At 40.3% G+C, this 22557-nt stretch overlaps 1 protein-coding gene across 2 annotated transcripts in view; it reads left to right on the plus strand.

Moving 5' to 3' along the window:
- Positions 1-22197, plus strand: part of RB1CC1 (RB1 inducible coiled-coil 1) — a 68144-nt gene extending 45947 nt beyond the window's left edge. Inside the window, exons 15-24 of one of the 2 annotated variants that reach the window (XM_066623788.1) lie at positions 1614-3526; positions 9235-9388; positions 11228-11336; positions 11439-11679; positions 13425-13479; positions 15395-15442; positions 17320-17378; positions 18764-18900; positions 19737-19807; positions 21220-22197. In XM_066623788.1, the coding sequence (XP_066479885.1) occupies positions 1614-3526; positions 9235-9388; positions 11228-11336; positions 11439-11679; positions 13425-13479; positions 15395-15442; positions 17320-17378; positions 18764-18900; positions 19737-19807; positions 21220-21297 (2865 nt within the window). In that variant the 3' untranslated portion in view covers positions 21298-22197. The remainder of the gene's footprint in view (positions 1-1613; positions 3527-9234; positions 9389-11227; positions 11337-11438; positions 11680-13424; positions 13480-15394; positions 15443-17319; positions 17379-18763; positions 18901-19736; positions 19808-21219) is intronic. The other variant, XM_066623789.1, reaches the window with a different exon arrangement.
- Positions 22198-22557: the final 360 nt, after the last annotated feature.

The raw sequence follows: 22557 nt of genomic DNA on the forward strand, positions 1-22557 counted from the left end.
TGTTGTTGTTTTATTTAGGGGTCCTTTTAGAAACCTTACACTGGATAGCAGCCCTCTTCTCAAGGGAAGAGGAAGGGCAGTGTATGGGGCCCTGGCCTCCTCGCCCTGCTGCTGAACTCGCCCAGATGCTAAACTCTTGTGCCTTACCTGGCACTTAGTTCCCAGAGGCCACACGCGTCTGCAGAGAGCCTCACGCGATGGCCTGCCTAGCTTTATACTCCTGGCTGGCTCCTCCCCCCTCCTTCCTTCCTGATTGAAAGGGGGCTGGCCTTCCCAGGTGAGTTTACAAAAGCTCAGGAAGGCAAATGGCTGCTGATGGGCGTGACCTACTCTGCAGGCTCCTGAATGGACTGCTTGGATTAGCCTAATGGGGCTCTACTGGGTTGGGAATTGGCCCTTCCTAGGTCCTTTCCCTCCTAGTTCTGTTCTCTTAGGCTGGACTGTTTTTGTAACCTCAAGCTAGTTTTTATTTGGGTTTGTTTAATTATTTATTGCTCTCTAGATCCTGTGTCCCAATTTACTGACCTGTTTAGGTTATGTTCCAACTTAGATTAGGTTTAACCTGGGTTAAGTATAGGTTTAATTTAAACAAGTAGAAAACCTGCTTTTCACTTTATCCTCCTCCCTTCCTTCGATTAAGTGCTACCTTAGGTGCAGCTAACTTTCAACTTTGATTTAAATGCCTGACCCTTGGGCACTTACTCACGAGTAGGACGCTGCTCTTACTCACGAGTAGGACTCTGCTCCTGCTCAGAGTAGCCCTATGTACCTCCCTTAGGTGCTAACTTTCAATTTTGATTTAAGGTTGCTTTAAAGGTAAGGTTAAGGTTAGAAGACAGGGAGTTAGAAAGACAAAGCGTTAGAATGAGTACACTTACCTCCTGCTCCTGCTCCTGCTCCTCCTCCTCTCCTTCTCCAAAACTCAGAGGTCTCCTTGCCTTCTCCTCGCCCAGATGCTAAACTCTTGTGCCTTACCTGGCACTTAGTTCCCAGAGGCACTTGGTTCCCAGAGGCCACACGCGTTTCCAGAGGCCACACGCGTTTCCATAACTGGATGTAGCCACAAGGCAGTGGAGGTTTGGGATCAGAGTTTTCCTTCTCTCAGATGAGCTGCCTTCCCAGGCTGACGAGTCCCATCTACCCGGTGGCTGTTTAGTCGCCTCTTACGACAAGCACAGCCAAACTGAGAGCCTATTCTTATCCCCAGCCCCCAGGGGTTAGTTTGATCCTATATAACACTGATTCTAAATATATGTGCTGGTATACCCGCCATGACTCTGAATTTAACATGGTTTGTGATGTGTTGTATAGTATGGGTATCCGTCGTGCCATGCTAAAAATTTGATGTTGCATGTCTTAAAATCAGGGCTTAGGCTTTAATCATGGTCAGGGGTCTCTGTATGCTGGCATTTCCAGTTTCCTTCGGACACCAGGCCCTTTTGCTACATAGGAGACTGTTTTGAAGCTACCCTGAGATTTTAGGTATGGATACTGTGAGAGGGTAAGGAAAGTTCTCATGATACTCTCTGCGCTTGAGGTCACTATGTTTTTGAACTAGTATGTACAGGTAGTTACTGAGGAAAGTATATTAACCCTGTGTGTTATACTTTCAGGCTTCCAACAGCCAAGCCTCACCACAATCTGCCACTACACCAAGGATGGAAAGTACAACAGGAACAATCACTACCTCTCCTAGAACTCCACCACCACTTAGTCTTCAAGGTCCTTTGTACCCTCCTGTGTGTCCCCCTGGTCCATTAGAAGAATTATCTCCAGACAGTATTGATGCTCATACGTTTGATTTTGAAACAATTGCCCATCCAAGCATAGAGCAAGCTCTGAAACAAGAATCGTTAGACTTGGACTCACTGGCAGAAAGTCCAGAATCTGACTTTATGTCAGCAGTGAATGAGTTTATTATAGAAGAAAATCCATCCTCTCCAAATGTGATAAGCGATCCCCAAAGTCCAGAAATGATGGTGGAGTCTCTGTATTCCTCAGTTATCAATGCAATAGACAGTAGGCGGATGCAAGACACAAATATGTGTGCAAAAGAGGAAGCTCTAGAAAACTCTCCTATAAATATTTATATGGAGAAATGTAGAGTTGTTGCCCAGGAATCTCGGTTAAATTTAAGAAACATCAAAGAAGATCTCTGTCACTTTAGAACGTATGTAGAAAAAGAACAATGTGACTTTTCCAGTTCTTTAAAATGTACTTCTATAGAAATAAGGAATATTATAGATAAAGTAAAACTGTCTCTCGAAAAAACACTAAAAGATAAGCATCAGAAAGAACTGCAATCTGTAAAAACTGAATACGAAAGTAGAATGAATACGTTAGCTGAAGATAGCAAAGAGAACAAAAAAAAGATTACAAAACTAAAGTCTGACTTAAAAGGTCTTGAAGATGTTTTACTCAAGAAAGACAGTGAATTTGCAGAGGTAAAGAACGAAAAGGAAGCTGTTTTGTCTTTACAAATTGAAAAAGATCATAAGCTGCTTGAATTGGAATCCCAAATGAAGAATCAGAGTTGTGTAATTAATGATTTGAGGGAGGCACGTGAAAGGGTGTTAGAAAATTTGAAAAAGCTTCATATTGAAAATGACGAAAAAATGCAGCGTCTGAGGGCAGAACTTCAGGGTTTGGAGCAAGATCACCTAAAGGAATTAGAATCCAATCTACATGTCAAACATACACAAGAATTTGAAGAACTCTTGGCCAAGCAAAATGATTGTTTAGAGAAATTTAAAAAAGAAAATCAGTACCGACTTGAACAAATGCAGGTATTTCATGCTGCAGATGTCCAAGAAAGAGAACAACAGATCAAGGAATTAAAGGTCAAAGTCTCTGAACTGTCTGACTTGAGATGTAAGTTGGAGTTTGAGCTTTCACTGAAAGAAGCAGAAACAGACAAAATGAAACTACTCTTAGAAGAAAGCAAAACTCAGCAGCAGGATAATCTAAAAGCCCTTATTGACAAAGAAACTGAAACCCTAAGAAAAGAAATTGAAAACTTGAACCATAGAATACAAGCGAACAATGATGAGTATCAGTTGGGTTTAGCAGAGCTAAGAACTTTAATGACCATGGAGAAAGATCAGTGCATTTCAGAATTAATTGACAGGCATGAGGAGGAAGCAAACTTTCTTAGAACTGAGTTGAGCAAAGTAACTTCTTTGCATCAAAAAGCCCTAGAAGCAGAAAAAAGGTTGGAAGAACAAATCACAGAATTGCAAGGTAAGCTAGAACTGGAAATGAGTGTCTTGGAAAAGCAAAAAGAAGAGAATCTGGCTTTGTGTGAACAGCAGAAAAAATATGAAGCCACTATCATTAAGCTTGAAGAGGAAAAAGAGCTACTAGTTACTAATCATGAGCAGGACAGGAACCTGCTAGTCCAGAAGCTCAACTGTGAAAAAGAAGATGCAGTGCGAAATGCCCTTAAAGAATTTGAGTTGCAGAGGGAAGCTGTTGAAAAAGAACTTCTTGACAAAATCCAGCAACTGGAGATGCAAGTTAATCAGAGGTATTATATAAATTAAGTTACCCACTTACACTGAAAATAAAGTACATCTGCAGGGTTGAAATAATTTTTTTTGCAATCAGTAGAATAAATGCAGTTATAGTCTCTGGTTACAGAGAAATGTCTCCAGTCCCCAAGTTCTTAGTCACTGTCCTCACCTAGTCACCTTCTGCACCTTTGGCCTACTTCAAATAACTCCATCCCTACATGATTTATCTTTATAGATACATGTCTTATTTGTTCCCCCACCTCCTGAAAATTTAGGCACCTTTTTAAAAAAGCAACTTGCAGTGTCCAAAAGACACAACAGGGGAAAGGGTCAGAGGTGAACACTAAGATGCATACCCTTGGGTACTAATGTAAATACAGGTGGGCCTGCTGTATCCATGGATTCGGGATTCACGGATTTCAGTATCCGTAAGTCCCCAAAACAACAGGTTTGGACTCAAATGGACCCTCTGGAGGTGAGCTGTGCTCCCCTGACCTTTGCTTTCTGAGGGCTGCCCCCCAGCTTTCAGAATGCCTTCTAAGGCCTCTGGGAGCCCTTAGAACAAGGATGTCAAACTCATTTCATACAGAGGACCTTCTAGGAGAATGGAAGGTCATCCCTGGATATTAAAAGACAAGGTACAAACTATCACTTCTTCTTACTACTTACTTTCCAACCATAAGTATCCATACTAATCCAGTAATTTGATTCTTACACCCACATTCAGCTGTGTAGCTGTGATGGACCCCAATAAGGTAACCTAGGTAAATCTGCAAAGAGGGGTGTGTGATCTCACTTTTTATAAACTGATAATTAACCAAGTTTTACCTATGGGCTGTCTTGGATCCAAAGTGGGTGTTGCACGAACAGAAAGCACCTCTGCTCCAAAAGGTTAGGTTCCCAATTTTCATTGATTCTTTCTATGTATAGCAGCCCATAGTACTTCCTAAAAAAAAAAGCTGAAGATTGAGACCTCCCTCCATCCCCCAGATCAGCATCAATATGTGACACAGCAGGCTGCAGCGGACAGGGAAAATCAGTGAAAAGGGTCCCTGCCTGTGCAGGTGATAATGTTTTCCATTCATGTAGAGCATGTTTGGCTCCAAGCCAGTATGCTGCTTGAATTGGTCCAAAGATTCTTGCTTATTGATCCAGTGGATCCACTTTTCAAAGGTGTCAACAAAGGTGCTAATGTGTAAAAGGTACCAGTGTATCTATTTGTTGCTATTTTTGGTTGAGGAGAAAAATATATATATTTCCAAGGCTGATACCTATATTTTCACAAGGAGAAGAGTGTGTTCTGTTCTCTTGCCCTTGTATCCCTAGCACGTACGAGAGATTGTCTGGCATAAGAGTGAAAGTATACAAAGCTCACTGATTTAGTTTTGGCACCCTTATTTTCTGCTAGTTACCAGTGGGTTATGAAGTCCACAAAAGAAAAAATGCTGAGTTCCCATGACGTTTTGGGCACTTCTGTAATGGACACTTTTGTCACGGATTTCAGGGAAACTTCCATGTGATTATCAGATTGTTACTATTTTTAAATAAAAGGTTTTTTTGCCAGACTTGCAGCTGAATGCTTTTATAGAGAATTATAAATCAATTTGACATATCAAAAACAGTTAAAAGCGGAATAGTGATTACAACTAGCCGGAATTGAAATAAAATTACCTATTAAAAGCATAGGGGAAAAGAAATGTTCTTTCAGCACCAGCTGAAGACAGCAGAATCAACACATCCCAGATAAAAGCAATCTAAAAGCAGAGCACCCCCACTGAAAATCCTAAATCTGGTGGTGGTGACACCCAGAGCCTAAATCTGGCAGGTGGTGACACCCAGAGCAAAACCTCCATTTTCAATCTTAATTGAACAAACAGGTTCCTTTGAGAGAGGACTGTTCATCAGCACGCTAGTCCCAAGACATGCAAGTCTTGATAAGGTCAACACCATAACTTGAATTGTACCTGGAGTTTGGCATTGACATGAAGCCCCTGAAACAGTTCACGAATTATAGTAGTTCAGAGTGAGGCTTTTGTGGCCAGGATTAAAGCTAGGGTGTAAAATCAAGAAAGCTAGAGGCACAATGCAGGGAAAGTTGAAGGTGGGAGGAGGGGGAAAGATAAATCCTGCAGTCCAGAGAGACAGAAAATCTAATCATGATCAGGCCAAAGACTTGACACATTGAGCATTTTCAGAGGATGGCAAGTGATTAATAATGTAGTGAAGGATAATCAGTTCTCCTTAAATATAATGTATCTTTGTACAATGTGTGTGTTGCACACAACCATCTACCTACCCAGTCGGCCAGTGTACATCAGTCATTGTGTACAAATACAGTACCATTTTTGTAGACTTGATTACCAGTGTATTTTTGCTAGGACCTTGCAGATGTTCAGCTACAGTTTTTATCCTCTTAAACTGGGGTTCTTAACCTGGAGGTTAACCTAGAGGTTCCATGAATGGGCTTCAAGAGGTCTATGAACAGGGTGCAGGGAAAAAAATTGCGTATATGCTTAGGTGTTATCTTTCTGGAGAGGGCGTCCACAGCTTTCATCTGAAAGGGATCCATGACCCAAAAGAGGTTAAGAACCAGTCCTCTAAAAGCAAACACTTGGAGAGCTACAGCCTTGATGTACAACAAGTTTTTATGTACAGATACATTATATTTTATATAATGTATCTGTACATAATATACATATTATGTACATATATATCTGTACATATATATCTGTATATGTATACAGTATATATACTGTATATATCTGTATATAATATACATATTATGTACATATATATCTGTACATATATATCTGTATATAATGTATCTGTATTATATGTACAGATACATTATATTTAAGGAGAACTGATTAATTATCCTTCACTACATTATTAATCACTTGCCATCCTCTGAAAATGCTCAATGTGTCAAGTCTTTGGCCTGATCATGATTAGATTTTCTGTCTCTCTGGACTGCAGGATTTATCTTTCCCCCTCCTCCCACCTTCAACTTTCCCTGCATTGTGCCTCTAGCTTTCTTGATTTTACACCCTAGCTTTAATCCTGGCCACAAGTTTTTATGTACAGATTGAAAATGTCTGTGAATGTTGTAAGAATGCTTTTCCCTGAACACTGCTATTGAGAAAGTAATTGAGCTTTTACTTTTTGTCTCAAGCAGTTGTGTATGGATTCAGTGATTCAAAGCTTTAGTGATTCAGGACTTTAAAAATCGAAAATAAACAGTAAACAGAAAGTATAACAGAATCAGGATCGAGCCAGTTTGTGAGTCATGGCTACATCAACATGTGATTTGCTTTAGTTATGCCAAGTTGTATAATATTTGAAGTTCTTTATAACGTCCTTCTGAAATCAATTAGATTGCATGAGAGTAACCTGTAATTTCTGGATTAAGCTGCTCTTGGACTGTGAAATTTTTGTATTAAGGTTTAAATGTTTTACCAAATGCAATATGAACTGTTGTAATGGACAGTTAATGGACAGTCTTAAGTTATACATCAGTGAGCTGTCAGATACTTTTATGTTGACTTTTAAAAGGATAATTTTGCTAAAAACAACGTTCTTGGATAATATGCTTCTCTATATATTTGTATGTGACAAATGTAATTTTTTCAGGAAATGAATGGTGGTATTTGGGGACTGCTCAAGAAAGGCAAAGTGTGAAGCATGTCCTTTAACATCAAACTTCTTTCTTATTTCATCTCCCTAGTAGAACAAAGTAGACATTGTACCCCAATATGACCTGTCAAAACCATTATGTGATCATTTTTCTTCTGGTTAGCTCTGTAGTTAGAAAGATGGCATTCATTATCATGTTCACTGTTCCAGCAATTTTGTACCACTGTACCATGGCACATTGGTGTGCCACGAATGAGCTTCAGGTGTGCCGAGGGAGTTTGGGGGAGTTTTATATATTAGTGGGGCCATTGGGGGATGTGAACCCTGACCAGCAGTGTAGTGTGCTCAAAAAACTGATGGTGTGCCTCGACAATTTTAGCGCCTTCTTAGTGTGCCATGAGATGAAAAGGATTGAAAATTGCTGCACTGTTACATAAGAATCATGCTAGTCAATGTATCTTATACAATAACAAGTAACTTATGACTCATGGGATTGTATGTGTCCTAAGTTAAGGAGCACAGGCAGAAATACTGTTGCATTCTGTGCTGTTCCATATGCTGTTGCACAACTGCATGTGAAATAGATTGCACAGTGAGATACTGACAGTTTTATATTTTACTCTTTTTGCCACATGTCACACAACGTGTTTGCTAAAGTGCAGATCCAAATCAGGATTCCATTCAGATTTCTGAAGTCGAGAATGTTGTGCTATCACTTCCAAGCTTCCCTGCTTATGAGGAAGTTAACTTGGGATACAGCTGTGAAACACCTGTCTGAACAGAAAAGTTTTCATCAGATAACAAAAAGCTCTCAAGGAGGAGTACTCCACAACCTGGGGCTGTGACTGAAAAGGCCCAGACATGTATCATCCCTGCCCAAAGTGCACAGGCAGATTTATGTGGGACAAGATGGTGCCTGAAATTCTTGGTCCTAGACCATTAAGGGCTTTAAAGATTATAACCAGCACCTTGAATTGAGCCTGAAACATCCTAGCAATCAGTGAAGATGGTACAAAATGGAAGTTATAAAACTCAAACAGAAACTGTGCAGCCATATCTATATCAGCTGAAGTCTCTGGATGCTCTTTGAGCCTAGTCCCAAGTAAAGTCTACTGCAGTAATCCCGTTCAACTGTGACTAGGTCATGTGATTCACTGTCCAAAATTGCCTTTCCCAGAAAGAGGTGCAGTTAAGTGCACCAGTTGAAGATTTGCTAAAGTGTCCCTTGTCACAGATGTTGCCTGTTCATCCAAGAGTAAGGCCAGACCCAGGAACCCACCCACATACTATAACCTGGTCTCTGAGACCATCCAGAGCAGCCTGAACATCAACATGCAAGTTGACCCTTCCGCTGACCAGTAGCACCTGAGTCTGGTTTTAGCCTCAGTTTATTAGCCTATGTCCATCACATAGCTCAAATACCAAATCAGCTTCAGTACTTCCCCAGGAACATATACCATTCTGCTAAATTTTCAGGAACCTTGTTTCTACTTCTATTTTAGCAATATTTATCCTAGTTTTGTATTGGTGAAGTAATACTGGATGCATTACTTCATAGGTTTTCATTACAACATATTGTAGGTCTTGATGTGATGAAGATTTCAGGGAAAAATGCAAAGTTGATCATTAGGAACAAATCAATGTTAGGGTTTATCTTAAAGGTATTGTGGTCCTGTAGCAGACAAACCTGAGTTGCAATTTAATAGCTTTATTTGGGTTTTATGTGGCATTCTTGAGCTCCTTTTTGTTTATGCTATGTACACCCAGGTTTCTTGCACGGCTACTAAATGTTCTTCAGTGGAGTGATCCACACTTGGCAGTTGGAGCATTTTTACTGAGTGCTTCTTTTCTCCTGAGTGTTCCTTTCTCCTTTAAATCATTTTTGTCCCACGCTTTTGTGTTTGGGTAAAAAAAACCCAACAAAAAGTTTCTCTTGACACAGAAAGTAATAGAAAACAGTCAGCTGCTAGTGATGATCAGAATCTTGCATTTCTTACACACACACACTTAAAATTTTGAGAATTTTGTCTGATGTATTGAACCACACTGGACTATCTAATTAAATTCTGGATATATATTTTTTTTGAAGTTCATCTGAATCATCTGCATCAAGCTTGGTTGCAGAGCTTCAAGAAAAACTCCAGGAGGAAAAAGTGAAGTTTTTGGAGCAGCTTGAGGAACATGAGAAAAGAAAAAATGAGGAAATGCAAAACATTCGAACATCACTCACTGCAGAACAGCAGGTAGAACAGTATTGACTGTTTCATGATTTCAGATTCGATATAGTAGTCCCTTGGAATCTGTTTCCAGACCCGCTGCAGATACTGAAATTCATGAATACATTAAAAATGTTTTTAAAAGTTGAAGTGTTTCTTACCTTAGTACTGCAAACCGCACTGGTTGCAGGACTGAAGGGCAGTCTCTAGTGGTCCCAGAAGCTGCTCCTAGGCCATGTCAAGGCCCAAAACCCCCGTATGTGCCTCAAAATCAGTGGTTCCCAACCTGTGGTCCATGAGAGCCTAAGAAGTGGTCTGTGAAGACTGAAAAAAAAAATGGTCACTTACTATCACTTTCAGCATCTCACTGAGGGAGTACTGCCCCACAGACCACCAGAGAGGGCAGAGAACAGACACCCACAGCCACAGCTGGCACTTCCAGCATCTTGCCAAGTAAGCAGTACCCCATGGACAACCAACGAGGGCAGAGAATGGATTGCTAGCAGCCGGCACTCAACTGAACTCCCAAGTGTGGGCAGTCCATTCTCAGTTCTCTCTGGTAATCTGTGGAAAAGCACTCACTCAGCAAGACACTTCCCCATTGACCACCAGAGAGGGTGGCGAATGGACCACCCACAACTGGTACTTCCAGTGTCTTACTGAGTGCTTCACCACAGACTACCACATTTATTTGTATTCTTTTGTGTGCAGGGGGTTGCATGTGTTCCATGACGATTCCAATTTTTGCCTCAGTGGTCTGCGGGCTCATAAATGTTGGGAACCAATGCTCAAAATGAATTGTGGAAGTGTTTCCTCATGCGATTCATTCTGGCATGAGCCAGGGCCAAGGGAGGCAGGTCATGGGCCAGTGCAACCTGGAAATGGCTTCCAAGAGTGCCAGAGACTGCCCTAAGAACATAAGAACAGCCCCACTGGATCAGGCCATAGGCCCATCTAGTCCGGCTTCCTGTATCTCACAGTGGTCCACCAAATGTTCCAGGGAGCACTCTGATAACAACAGACCTGCATCCTGGTGCCCTCCCTTGCACCTGACACAGCCCATTTCTAAAATCAGGAGGTTGCACATACACATCGTAGCTTGTAACCTGTGATGGATGTTTCCTCCAAAAACCTGTCCAGTCCCATTTTAAAGGCATCTAGGCCAGATGCCGTCATCCTGCGGCAAGGAGTTCACAGACCAACCACACGCTGAGTAAAGAAATATTTTCTTTTGTCTGTCCTAACTCTCCTATCACTCAGTTTTAGTGGATGCCCTGCAGCTGGCTCAGTTTGTGGCAGTAGAGTAAGCAACACGTTCAGATTTGACCATTTGCAGATGGAAGGGGGAGTCTGGTACTCCTGGAAGCCACTTCTGAGTTGTGCCAGATACTTAAAAAAATTTTAAGGAAACTTTAAAAAAGGTTATGGTTAACAGTGCTTAAGGCCCATTAAAATGCATGCATACATTCTATGGTGCCTCTAAATCACTTCTGCAAGATCTGCATGTCACGTGTTCCTGACCAATTTGATGTGATGAATGCTTACATCTCTGGCAGTTTTTATTTAGTCTTGCACTCTCATATTTAAGACCCAAGAAAAGAACCATTCTTTACGTTGCACTGATTCAGAGGTCTGAGGTTTTATGAGTGCTTGTGCCTCACAATACTTAGCGAGAGATCAATTATATACCAGAAAATTTTGAAGAATACTCGAATTGGGGTACTTTCTTGGTTTGTATTTCTAACATCTAACAATGAAGGTTTTCAAGCCCATATCAGGATGGGAAGTGGCAGGATACAGCATTTGTCTGTTTTTCTGTGTTTAAGCATTTCTGCCTTTAAAATGATGCTGTTTCTGTCTCTTCAGACGACCTTTAACACTGTTCTAACAAGAGAAAAAATGAAAAAAGAAAACATAATAAATGAACTTAGTGACAGATTAAAAACAATATCACGACAGCAAGAAAGAGATAAGGGTAAGCACTGTACTTTATTTCTGAGGCAAATTGAATTTAAATAATTGTTACGCAATACATCTAAACGTTTAGTGTTAATCTTTGTTTCCCTTTGTTGCTCAGATCTGATTGAAACTCTTTCTGAAGACCGAGCCCGTTTACTTGAAGAGAAGAAAAAACTTGAAGAAGAAGTTAACAAACTGAAAAGTAGTAACTTTATTCCCTCAACCTATTTACCTCCTGCTTCAGAACCTTCTGGAGCTTGTGCAGCTGATTTTGCAACAGAAACTGACCGATTGATCTCAGATACAGCAGAAGAAGGAAGACTGGATTCCACAATGGAAACCAGCATGATGGCTGTAAAGTATGTAGAAATGTTTTGCGTTACGTATACCTGAATGTTAGTGAACAAATATGTTACTTGAGTTTAAAAGCATTTTCTTTTAATTGGACTGCTTGTACTAAGCATTTTTGTTTTGGAATTTTTCTTCCAATTGAGAATACTAATACCCCAATCCTGTCCACACAATATGCTGGCAGATCTCTGCACAGAGCTGCCACCGGTGCAGTGGCCAGGAGGCCACGCATTGGCTGCAGTGCTGCACAGAACAGCTGTCAATGCAAGAATGTTGGTGGTGGGGTGGATGGGGGTAGGCCAGAGGCTAATTGAGGATGGGATAGGAGAGGACCTTGGCAATGACATTCACCAGATCTAATGTTCCCGTACTGGGCCTGACATGCCCTCTTTGTCCTAACACTTCTACACCAACCAACCAACCAACAGTATTTATATACCGCTTTTCAACTAAAAGTTCACAAAGCGGTTTACAGAGAAAAATCAAATAATGTAAATGGCTCCCTGTCCCAAAAGGGCTCACAATCTAAAAAGATGCAAATGAATACCAGCAGACAGCCACTAGAACAGACAGTGCTGGGGTGAGGTGGGCCAGTTACTCTCCCCCTGCTAAAAAAAGGAACACCCACTTGAAAAAGTGCCTCTTACCCAATTAGCAGGGGAAATTTTTACACCAGCAAAAGAGCTGTGTTAGGCCCTTAAGGGACCAGGGAGCAGAAGAGGTGGTAAGCAAAAACTTTTGCTACGCACCTCTCCTGGCCTGCCTGGTTCCCAGCCAGCCTGCAAGATGCAACAGAGGTTGCTTCAGCATCCCTGCACCATGCAGCCCTGGATAGATTTGGATTTGGATTAGTCATTTTAGCATTATTTTGAAGGGACCATGAAACCTAGAAGCCAATACCTGCGTCTGTGTCGTGTCTATCTGTAATATTTGATAGCACTTATGTTGTACCCTCAGTTTAGTTAGTTATGATGAAGCTCCATTAATTTCAGTTTCAGTTATAGCATGTGATTAGAGGCAGTGAACCCATTGGCTCTCTCTTGTTCATACAACCCACTGCATTGTGCTAGTTTCTGTAGCAATTCAATCACTTTCTTAGATGAAAGGATTGCCAGAACTGAGCTTAGGGCTATACTCTCTTATCCCACATTATACCATTCACATTGTATGCGGCAACATTCGGGTGTTCCGCGCACTGTCCATACAGAAATTCCACCTCTCAATATTTGAGCTGGTTCTTGACGTACATGCAACGCAATATAGTATTCACATCTGCTCATCTAATGCAACTTTCTTTGTCATTTGTCAAAGAGAGCTCCTCAAACTGACAGTTGTCATGAACTTTTAATACTACGAGAAGATTAGTATGATTTTATCATTATGATTTCTTCATTATTTTAAATTATCCTGTAGCTTTGTCTGTGAAATGGCCTTCAGTTCTGCTGTGTTCTAGTGATGTTTGGAAAGTGCCCCCATCATCATTCCCCAGTCTCACAATGTGGTGAAGAATTAAATACCATGCATCTTATAAGGGGCATGATAACAAATGTATCCAGATATGACACTTGTTTTGTTTCCTCCTACCAGTGGAAAATATATTGCATGCATAGAAAATTGGTAAAGTTGGACATAAAATGCAAAGATTCATGCAGTACATTCATTTTTAGTGATGCATTCATCTGTTAAAATGTATGTAAATAGAGGGTATTTTTAATCAAGCTGAACATCTTGTTAATTTGTGGTTGCTTTTTAGTGAGAATGTACAAATGTTGTCTGAAGAGAAACAGAGAATAATGATGCTAGAAAAAGTGAGTAGTACCTCTCTTTTTATTTATGAAGTACTTCTATGATTAGCAGTCTGTGATTAGATGTATAAATGTACTGCCGTCATAGGGAACACTTACTCTGTCTCTCTCTCAAGGGAAGAGGTCACCCTGAACTATGTGGAAGTTCACGCTTATTCTGATGACCAGGCAGAAAAACATTTAAAATCAAATTAGTCCCGATGTCTTTTCTTTAGCAAATGTATTTTTAAGCATTGCTGCACTGACAGTGTGTCATGTTACGTAAAATTGCCACTGCTTCCTCTTGTGATGTCCATCCTTTGGGTGGCCCCGGGGAGCGGAGCTATTGCCTGTGTTGTTCGGGTGGCTGCTGTCTTACCTGGGAGGTGAAGAAGGAAAGGGGCTGTGAAGATGGGCTTGGAAATGCGATTTAATTGAGTTAACGACTTTACAGTCATTGGCTGTTCCATCACAGGGACCCTGAAAGGATGGTGCTCAGCATAAGTTGTGTCTCAGTCTCTGAACCCAGTAATATGGTGAAGAGCGCCCTCTGTTAGGCAGGTTAGGCAGGAGAAGACCCCCCAGTAAGGGATGGGCTGCCCCTCAGCATCATCACAGAATGGGGATGGGGCTTCCCAAAGCACAGGTGGGGTGCAGGGGACTGCTTGGGGTTTGTGGTGGTGACCCAGGCCCTGGAGAGCTTCTCCTAGAGAGCTAGCTTGCTGAGGGCGAGCCCCTTGGAATTCCCTTGGGGGTAAGAGGTCAGTCTGGCTGACTTTGAGAGGACCCTGGGGAGCGGGCAGTGACAGCCTGCAACTTCGAGGCTCCAAAGCGGCTGGGGCTGCTGCCTCCCCAGCTAGCTGGCCAGCCTGCACTTTCCCCAGGCATTGGAGCCCCATTCTTCAGCTGCCCCACTGCCCGGTTCCCAAGGAAGCCCTCACCACAGGGTAAGTGCCCCTGCAGTGGGATGACTGAGAATTTATCCTGTTTGATGCTTAGATTTCACAATAGCCATTTACTGCTACCTTTTCTGTTATGATGGTTAGACTTATTTAACTTGGGTCCTTCTAAAACTGGAAATATATCAAATAATCTTACCTGTTCCACATATGGTTAAGAAACTGGGGGCAGGACCAGAAGAACTCAGTTGCAGAGCACATGCTTTATTTGCAGAATGCCACCGGTTCAATCCTCACCATCTACAGTCAAAAAGATACTGAGTAATAGGACTCAGGAAAGCTTCTACCTTAGACTCTGGGTAGCCACTGCCTTTCATACAACACTGGATGTGCTTTACATAGGTTGATACAGAAAGGTGCCTGGTTCAAAGGATACCTCCTGAGCAGTGTCATTGTGACTGTCCTTTAATTGAATTAGGTACCCCCCTGCATATTTTTTTTCTGGTGCCCAAAATATACTGTAGTACGAGATAGATTCTTAAAGAAATGGATGCATAATTTTCTGTTTTCTGACTCCTTAAAATTGAAACTACAGTTAAGTAGTCTTTGTAAAGAGTGTGTTGTGGATGTAGCCAAATATTGTTTCAATGTGATTTTAAGACTTTAGGTGTATGGCTTATGTGCTGATCAACCTAATAAAAGAAAAGAAAAAGGTGCCTGGTTTTTAAGCCCCATTGCACATGTTACCTAGCCAGCCCATATTGATAGTTAGGGAAACAAATCCTTGTATTTTCCACATTGTCAAAGCCTGTGCACAGATTAACTTAATGCTTTTTATGGACCATTCATTCCACACTCACACGCCAACCTGACGGTCTTAGGCTTATAGATATTTGTCACATTATAGATCACATCCATATTCTCTGCATGTGTACACAGATAGATGTGTATTGAACTTCTTGCATCTAAAATAATGAAATTTTACATATATATGCATCAAGCCATATTTAAATAAAAACTGAAGCTAATTTGTTTAATAGACATTGCAGTTGAAAGAGGAGGAAAATAAGAGGCTTAATCAAAGATTGGTAAGTGCAATTGTTAATTCATATTGATTGATTAAAATTTGCAAAAATTTAGTGACTTCAAAGGTAACTTCAATTACCAACATTAGCCATTCTTTGCAGGACTTAAATATTATACCTAACAAAACATATCAATGGGAAGCTATTTAACTCAAAAGAGAGTAAAAACTTTAGGTTATGTTGATTTTTTAAAATCAAGGCAGGTATCCTCAGGTTTCTGTTCTTCCTGTGGAAGGACTCCACAAGGATGTCTACCATAGGAGGAAGGAAACCATATGATATAAGCCATTTCAACAATCATTGTCTCTCTTTTAAAAAAAAAAAAAAGCATTGATCAATATACAGGGGGAGCAACCTTTACCAGTTGTAGTTCCATTGGAGATGTGGGGCATTTTGGGGCGGAGGACAGATCAGGTCTGGAGGGTGGGATCAGTGGCAGAGTCTTCTGCAATATCCTATCTCCTCTTGGGCCTGGAGGCCTTACACGAGACTTCTTGGACTTGTGCCAGTGACATCTCTGGCACAGATCCGAGAAGCCCCATTGGGCAGTCTGGGTCTTTACACAGGGGAATAAATGTTCCATTACCCCGAGGAGATATCCAGCCTGCTGCTAACCTGTGCTGGAAACTGTGTGAGCCACTTAGCATCACTGTGCCAGCACAGGTTAGGACTGGGCTGTAAACTTGGTTACTTGATATTCTCTTATGAGAAAGTCAGTATTTAGTTCATTTTTGCAAAATTTGACACCATCAAAACTAGAAGAAGTGGTCTGAGAGCTTGATGTATAGTTTCAAAGAACTTTCAGCAATGACTTAAACAAGTTTCACAGGGAAAAATAGGAATTTAATCATTACATAAGCATAACTAAAATCCAGATTTTTCATTCTGTTAGTAATTGTAACAACTGCTTAGTTTTGGAAGCAGCCAAAACCATGTCTGCATTCAGAGGAGGCGGAGCCACTGCAAGATATTATCAACAAAAGCTTCCTCTTTTCATTTACGTTACTATAACATCCTGAATTTATGTCAGATGTTCCTAACAAGTTATGTTCTCCTTTCAACTGAAGTTCTGTACTGTGAACCCAAGGATTTTAAATTTGGTTTTCCATTGATTAAGTTGTCTGAGCTATTTTAGGACACTCAGTGTCTGATGAAGTAAAGAAACCAATCTCTTCTGCTCTGAGCATGTTTTCTTTGTGACTAAGCCCACAGAAGACACTTTGCTTTAAATGCTGTAGATTAGAAGAGATTCTGAAAGGCGAGGGAGTGTCAAAAAGGCATACACATTCAGTTGTATGCTCCCTATGAGTACTGCTCAGTACCTGAAGTTAATTTCAGAATTGTTTAGCATAGACTGGTTGCCCCTTCATATCCTTTAACCATCTTGTCATGCTATCAGGATGGTCAGAGTGGCTGGAAGACAGCTTTTTCTGCTTTTAAAGTGCAAATTTATACAAACGTCCATATGAATTCATATTCATGTTTGTAAATAAAGTTGTGATCTAGCATGTATGATGTACAACGAGAAAAACTGGTGTCACTCATTGTGACATATGCTTTCTCAGCCAGCCCTGGGACTGCTTAAAAATCAGTAATAATGAACTAAATGTGTGATGAAGTGCTCTTATTTAATCATTTGCCCATTACCCAGACCTCATATTTCCTGGGTTATAAATCAACTCAAAACAATATTTTTGAAAGCAGACCAACTTTGGTCTACTAGTGGAGACCCAAAAAATCGTACAAAAACAGAGGTGGGTGATCTTTATCTGATGTTTCACACTAGTATATGAGGTTGTCCCTAATTGCCCTATGCCTAAAGTGTATTGTATCTCAATTTGCCTGAATTAGAGGATCATCGTGTTTTCCCCTTTTTACAGATGTCGCAAAGCATGTCTTCAGTGTCTCTTAGGCATTCTGAAAAAATAGCTATCAGAGAGTAAGTATGAATGTTGATAATTGTCAAGTAAAAATGTTGTTGAATTTGGTAAAATAAATTTGAATGTCTTTTTCATTCTTATTGCAGTAGATAATTTTAGTAAATCTTGAATACATTTTGAAAACCATGCAACTGAAGGCTGTTGAGTGGGTTAATATTCTGCCCCTTGTTTATATAATTTCTTAAAGTAGAAAGGACAAACAGAGTGACTTGCCCATGCTGCTTCTTTTTTATGATGTCACGGAAGCTACTCTGTAGTTTGTTCTGGCCTAGATAATTTCCTAACGTTAAAACTAAATTTGAGTATATGGAAATGCCTTGCTTTGTTTTATCAATGGAGTCATGATCTGAGAATTAAACCATTCAGGATTGTTTGTGGATTGCATGTTCACATGTAAGGAATATTTGCATATTAAATTGTATGTTTAAATGTGGGCGCATGTTTTTCTGTGAATTACTGTACATTAAGTGAACCCTGATTAGTCTGCTCAGGTTATAAAGTACAGATTGTGTGAAGTGTTGTACGCATTTTTTAACATAATGTGATGTACATACATACAGATCAGCAGTCTCTGTGTACCGGTTGTGCATGCATACAACATAATGTGTGCATAGCTGTATATATGCCCTGCTTCTGCAGTTGCCTTTTCCATCCTGAAGGGAGTATTTTTCATTTCAAACCTGAAAGCTGTGGCCAGGGCACTTCTGGATCCATGTTATAACAGACATTACTGTTCAATAATGGCCCTGATTATACACAAAGGATCCATACCAGGACACCCCATGGATACTAAAACTTGCAGATAAGTGAATCCGTGGGTCGTGGGTATCAGAGGACCTGCAAATTTGCTTATCCACAGGTTTTAGTCAAACACAACCAGAAGTGCCTTCATGTCCAGAGGTGTTCTGAGGTGTGGGAAGGTCGCGCACAGCCTCCTTGTACTTCAGAAGGCCTGCCTGAGGCCTGGCTTAGTGAAAAACCAGAAATGCCTTTCAAAAGGCTCCAGCAGCCTTCTGAGGTATGGGTAGGTTGCATGCAGCCTCCCCATGCCTCAGAACCCCTCCCTCCCGATGCAACCGGAAGAGTCTTCTGGTCGCATCCAGGATGTACAGTGAGGCCCTCCTGACCCACGTTGGGTCAAATCAGCAGGTCCTAAACCCACGACTAAGGAGGGCTGACTTGCATAGATAAGAAATACATACAGGGTGACCCAAAAGTAGGTGGACAGAAAATGATAACATTTATTCCACCTACTGTCCACCTACTTTTGGGTTACCCTGTATATACTTATTACACTATATAAGGAATGATACAGTTCCATTTTTTCTCTGTGTTTCAAGGGAAAATTCAATTAAGTAGTAATGAGCCCTGTTCTTTTATCCAGTTTTCAGGTTGGCGATTTGGTTCTCATTATTTTGGATGAACGTCATGACAACTATGTATTATTTACTGTTAGCCCAACTTTGTATTTCTTACATTCGGAATCTCTCACTGCACTGGATCTCAAACCAGGTGAGTGTGGTAAGTGTCATTATATTCGAGTGTGTCCTTACAATGAATTTAGAATATTCAGAAAAGAGTAAAATATTTTAATGTTGTCTGAGGTTTTTGTAACTGTAATATATATACATATATATAGCAATATAATAATCAACATTATATTGCAATTTATAGAATAACTTTGGCCAAATTAAATGTTCTGTATCATGGCAGTGTGTTAGAAATCAAAATGTTTTTTATACAGCGTGTTAACCTAAAATATAAATGCTGCATAGAATAAGAAGAATATGTGTCACTTAAATGCATGTGTGCCCATGGTAGTAAAGCATCCTAAGAATCATGTTTCATGTGATGTTGTCATAGTGACTGAACTGGAAGTAGACTATCTGCCATGATTCACCTGCCATCATGTCTGAGTTTGACCGGATTATTTTGTCCTTCTGCCCACCATGGGAGCACACCAGTCTTCATGCCACAGTGTCACAAGATTATGCCACAATATACATGTTCATATTATTAGAAAGGCTTCTCCGTTGTGCAAGATTATGACACTGTATCTGCCAACTGTGAAAATGGTGTCAGTGTGCAATAGGAGCAAAACAGCAGTGTGCTTGTAGCATGCAAATAGCACCATGTGTATGAAGCCTTTTTTATTTTGACACATATTAGCTTTCTGTTGTGTACGCTAAGGACTACCTTTACACTAAGATTGATCTCAGGTCAAAACAGTTAAAATGAAGATGCTGCTAGGTAGCTGGCCTTGGACAATTGTGTGCATGGTGGTTTTTTTTCGTTTGAATTGTTTTAAATACTTTTTGTAGTCATTGTGCCATGAGTAATGAAAATCTTCCCTCTAGCTTCAGGTACATCTCGAAGACCCTGGGTGTTAGGAAAAGTAATGGAAAAAGAATATTGTCAGGCAAAAAAGGTAAGAGAGGATTAATGTCTGTTTCAGTATGGTTCACTGAAATTTGTTAAGAGAATACCAGTATCTTTTTTTTTTTCTTGTTTGAATACTAGCTTTACAGATATTCCTGTTCAAGTAAAATACAGTGGTGCCCTGGTATCCATGGGGGTTCTGTTCCTGAACTCCTCACGAATATTGGAAACTGCAGATACACTGCTTGGAGTCACAAGGGGAGCTGTATTCCTCTTGCCTCTGGAGGCTCTTCTTACCTCTGTAGCAGCATCCTCCTGCCGCTTCTGGGGGCTCAGAATGACTGTTGAACAGAAAAAGCGATTACAGGTTTTTCAACAAAACAGGAAGTGACATTTTTATGCCTTTAAAAGGCATTATGAGGGCCAGGCAAGCCACTGAGGTACTCAGTGAAGATACTCACTGAAGTGCTGTGGGTGGATATGTATTTAATGTTAGGTTGATTGTGTGATTATTTGTTTTTAGCTGATTCTGGTCTGCATAGGGGACCCTTGTCAAGGCCAAAAGAAAGTTAACAATTGTTAGATAGATAAAAATGAGTTCAAGTTTGTCACCCCTAGTCCTGTTCCTTTGTAAAACATTACTTGGTCAACTTTGCAGTCTAAAAGCACTTTTACCTGTTAAAGTACTTTCAGATTGCAGTATTTTCCATGCATATATATGAATTTCATGTGCACATCAACAGGAGAATTGTCCACTGAGAGTGTTGGAGATTTGATTCATGTCATAGGTGCAGTTGTAGTGCTGGCATGAGTTATGGTGCTACCATTATTGAGAGTCATCAAAAGGTATGCGTGCTGCAATTACCTAAGAAGTATGTGTTGTAAGAGTGTGAAATTCCACCACCATTGAAAAAGTTTTTGCAGACTAGAAAGCTTGCAGCCCAATTCTCACCTGCACTGGAATAGGCAGGCTGGCTGACCTGCGCTATATCCAGCACAGGGTTGGAGGTGGGCCTGGTGCAACTCAAAGTGAGGGGGCTTATGTCCCCTTACCTTGAGTAACGCCCCAGCCACCTCAGCTACTTGGATTCACACCAGCGAAATCACTGGTACAGATCTGAGCAACCCGGCATAAGGCTGGGGTGCTCAGGATGGGGATTAGGATCAGGCCTAAATGTCAAAGGCTGGTCTCGCCCCACCCATCAGCCCACTCTTGTCAAGCCCCATGCCAGCAACCCGCTACCGGCACAGACTTAACCACTGCTGATGCTGGATCTTGTGCAAGGAGGCAAGCACGCATCCTTGGCCTCCCTGACTGCTATAGTGGCATGAACATGCTTTATGGCATGCTTGCGACACCCAGAAGCCTCCACTCTAGGATTACACTCTTAGCCTAACTTGCTGACCAGTTCTGATACATAGTTTGAAATAATCTTGTTTGTTTGTTTGTGTTTTGCTTAGGCCCAAAACAGATTTAAAGTTCCTCTGGGTACAAAATTCTACAGAGTAAAAGCAGTGCCGTGGAATAAGAAAGTATAACACATGATGGAATCACAATTCATCACATTTTTTCTGGCTTAGCCTTCAGTGCTCATATGTCACTCCAAGTAGCAGGCCATCATCCTTTTATACTGAGGTCACATGACAGTGCTCCACAATATATAATATATATATATATATTTTTCTTTTTAATGTGTTACATTTTAGAAACAAGAATTTCATCACAACATCCGACCTAACTGTTCCAATTTTTTACCCGGATAACTTTAGAAGTGTGGACCAAATGAGTTCATTTCTGAAAGGGCAAATCCTGTGTATCATGGCTTATTTACTAGCCATGTTAATTGCCTGTTAAATATGCATTAGTTCATATTAGGTGTTAAATGTTAGCTACCATTATTACCAGCATATGTCCTTTTGTGAAATTATTATCAAAGTTACTTGCACTCTTTAACAGATTCTTTATAATATGTATAAATTCATCATCTATTTAAAGAGGAGTGTTCATTGCATGCAGATAATCATAATTTTCTTCCACATGAGTTTGCCTCAGTAGATGAAAAGGTAACTACTGCAACTTGCTTCATTGCATTAAAACCCCTTTAATACAAAAGAGAGAGTAAAGAAAAATGTAACTTGCGAGGCTGGTATGAATCAGACATAGGTAAACCTGCAGTCTTCAGACGCGTGGAGGATTGATCAGAGTTGCTTTGCTGTTGTATTTATAAATGAAGCGCCTGAACCTTCCCAAACCACAGAGAAGTCTTGTATTAATCTATTTAAAAAAAAATCATATTGATGAAACTGTATTTCATGGCTGAGGTTCAGGAAAAAAAGAATCCATTGTACATTAACTATAAAAAGGTCATTTAAGTAACAAATTATTGTATTGTAAAAGACATGTAGAATTTTAAAACAATAAAAATTTGAACCTGTAAATGTCTCACTGGTCTGCATGCTTTTTAAATGCCAATATAATTTGGCAGTTCTATCCAAGACTGTTCTTGTAAATTTTAAATTTAAATGTATACGATAGTTTGTATGAATATAAAAAAATGCCTGTATTCAGGAAAAAAAGCATTTGAAATTTTCAGTGTATGGTTCATCTCATAATTTAAATAATAATTCATGTTTGCACACAAAACATCTTGGTAAAATGGTTCAAATAAATTGTTTGAGACAAGGCAAAAATAGTGTTTTTGCTGGAACAATTTTTCTTTTAAAGTTGTATTTTTCTGACTTGTTCTGTTTTTCTGTAGAGAAGCCATTGAAAATGGATGTAAAGATAGCTTTAGTTTT

The sequence above is a fragment of the Tiliqua scincoides genome, chromosome 4 (assembly GCF_035046505.1).
Source record: "Tiliqua scincoides isolate rTilSci1 chromosome 4, rTilSci1.hap2, whole genome shotgun sequence".
In the NCBI taxonomy this organism is placed as follows: domain Eukaryota; kingdom Metazoa; phylum Chordata; class Lepidosauria; order Squamata; family Scincidae; genus Tiliqua; species Tiliqua scincoides.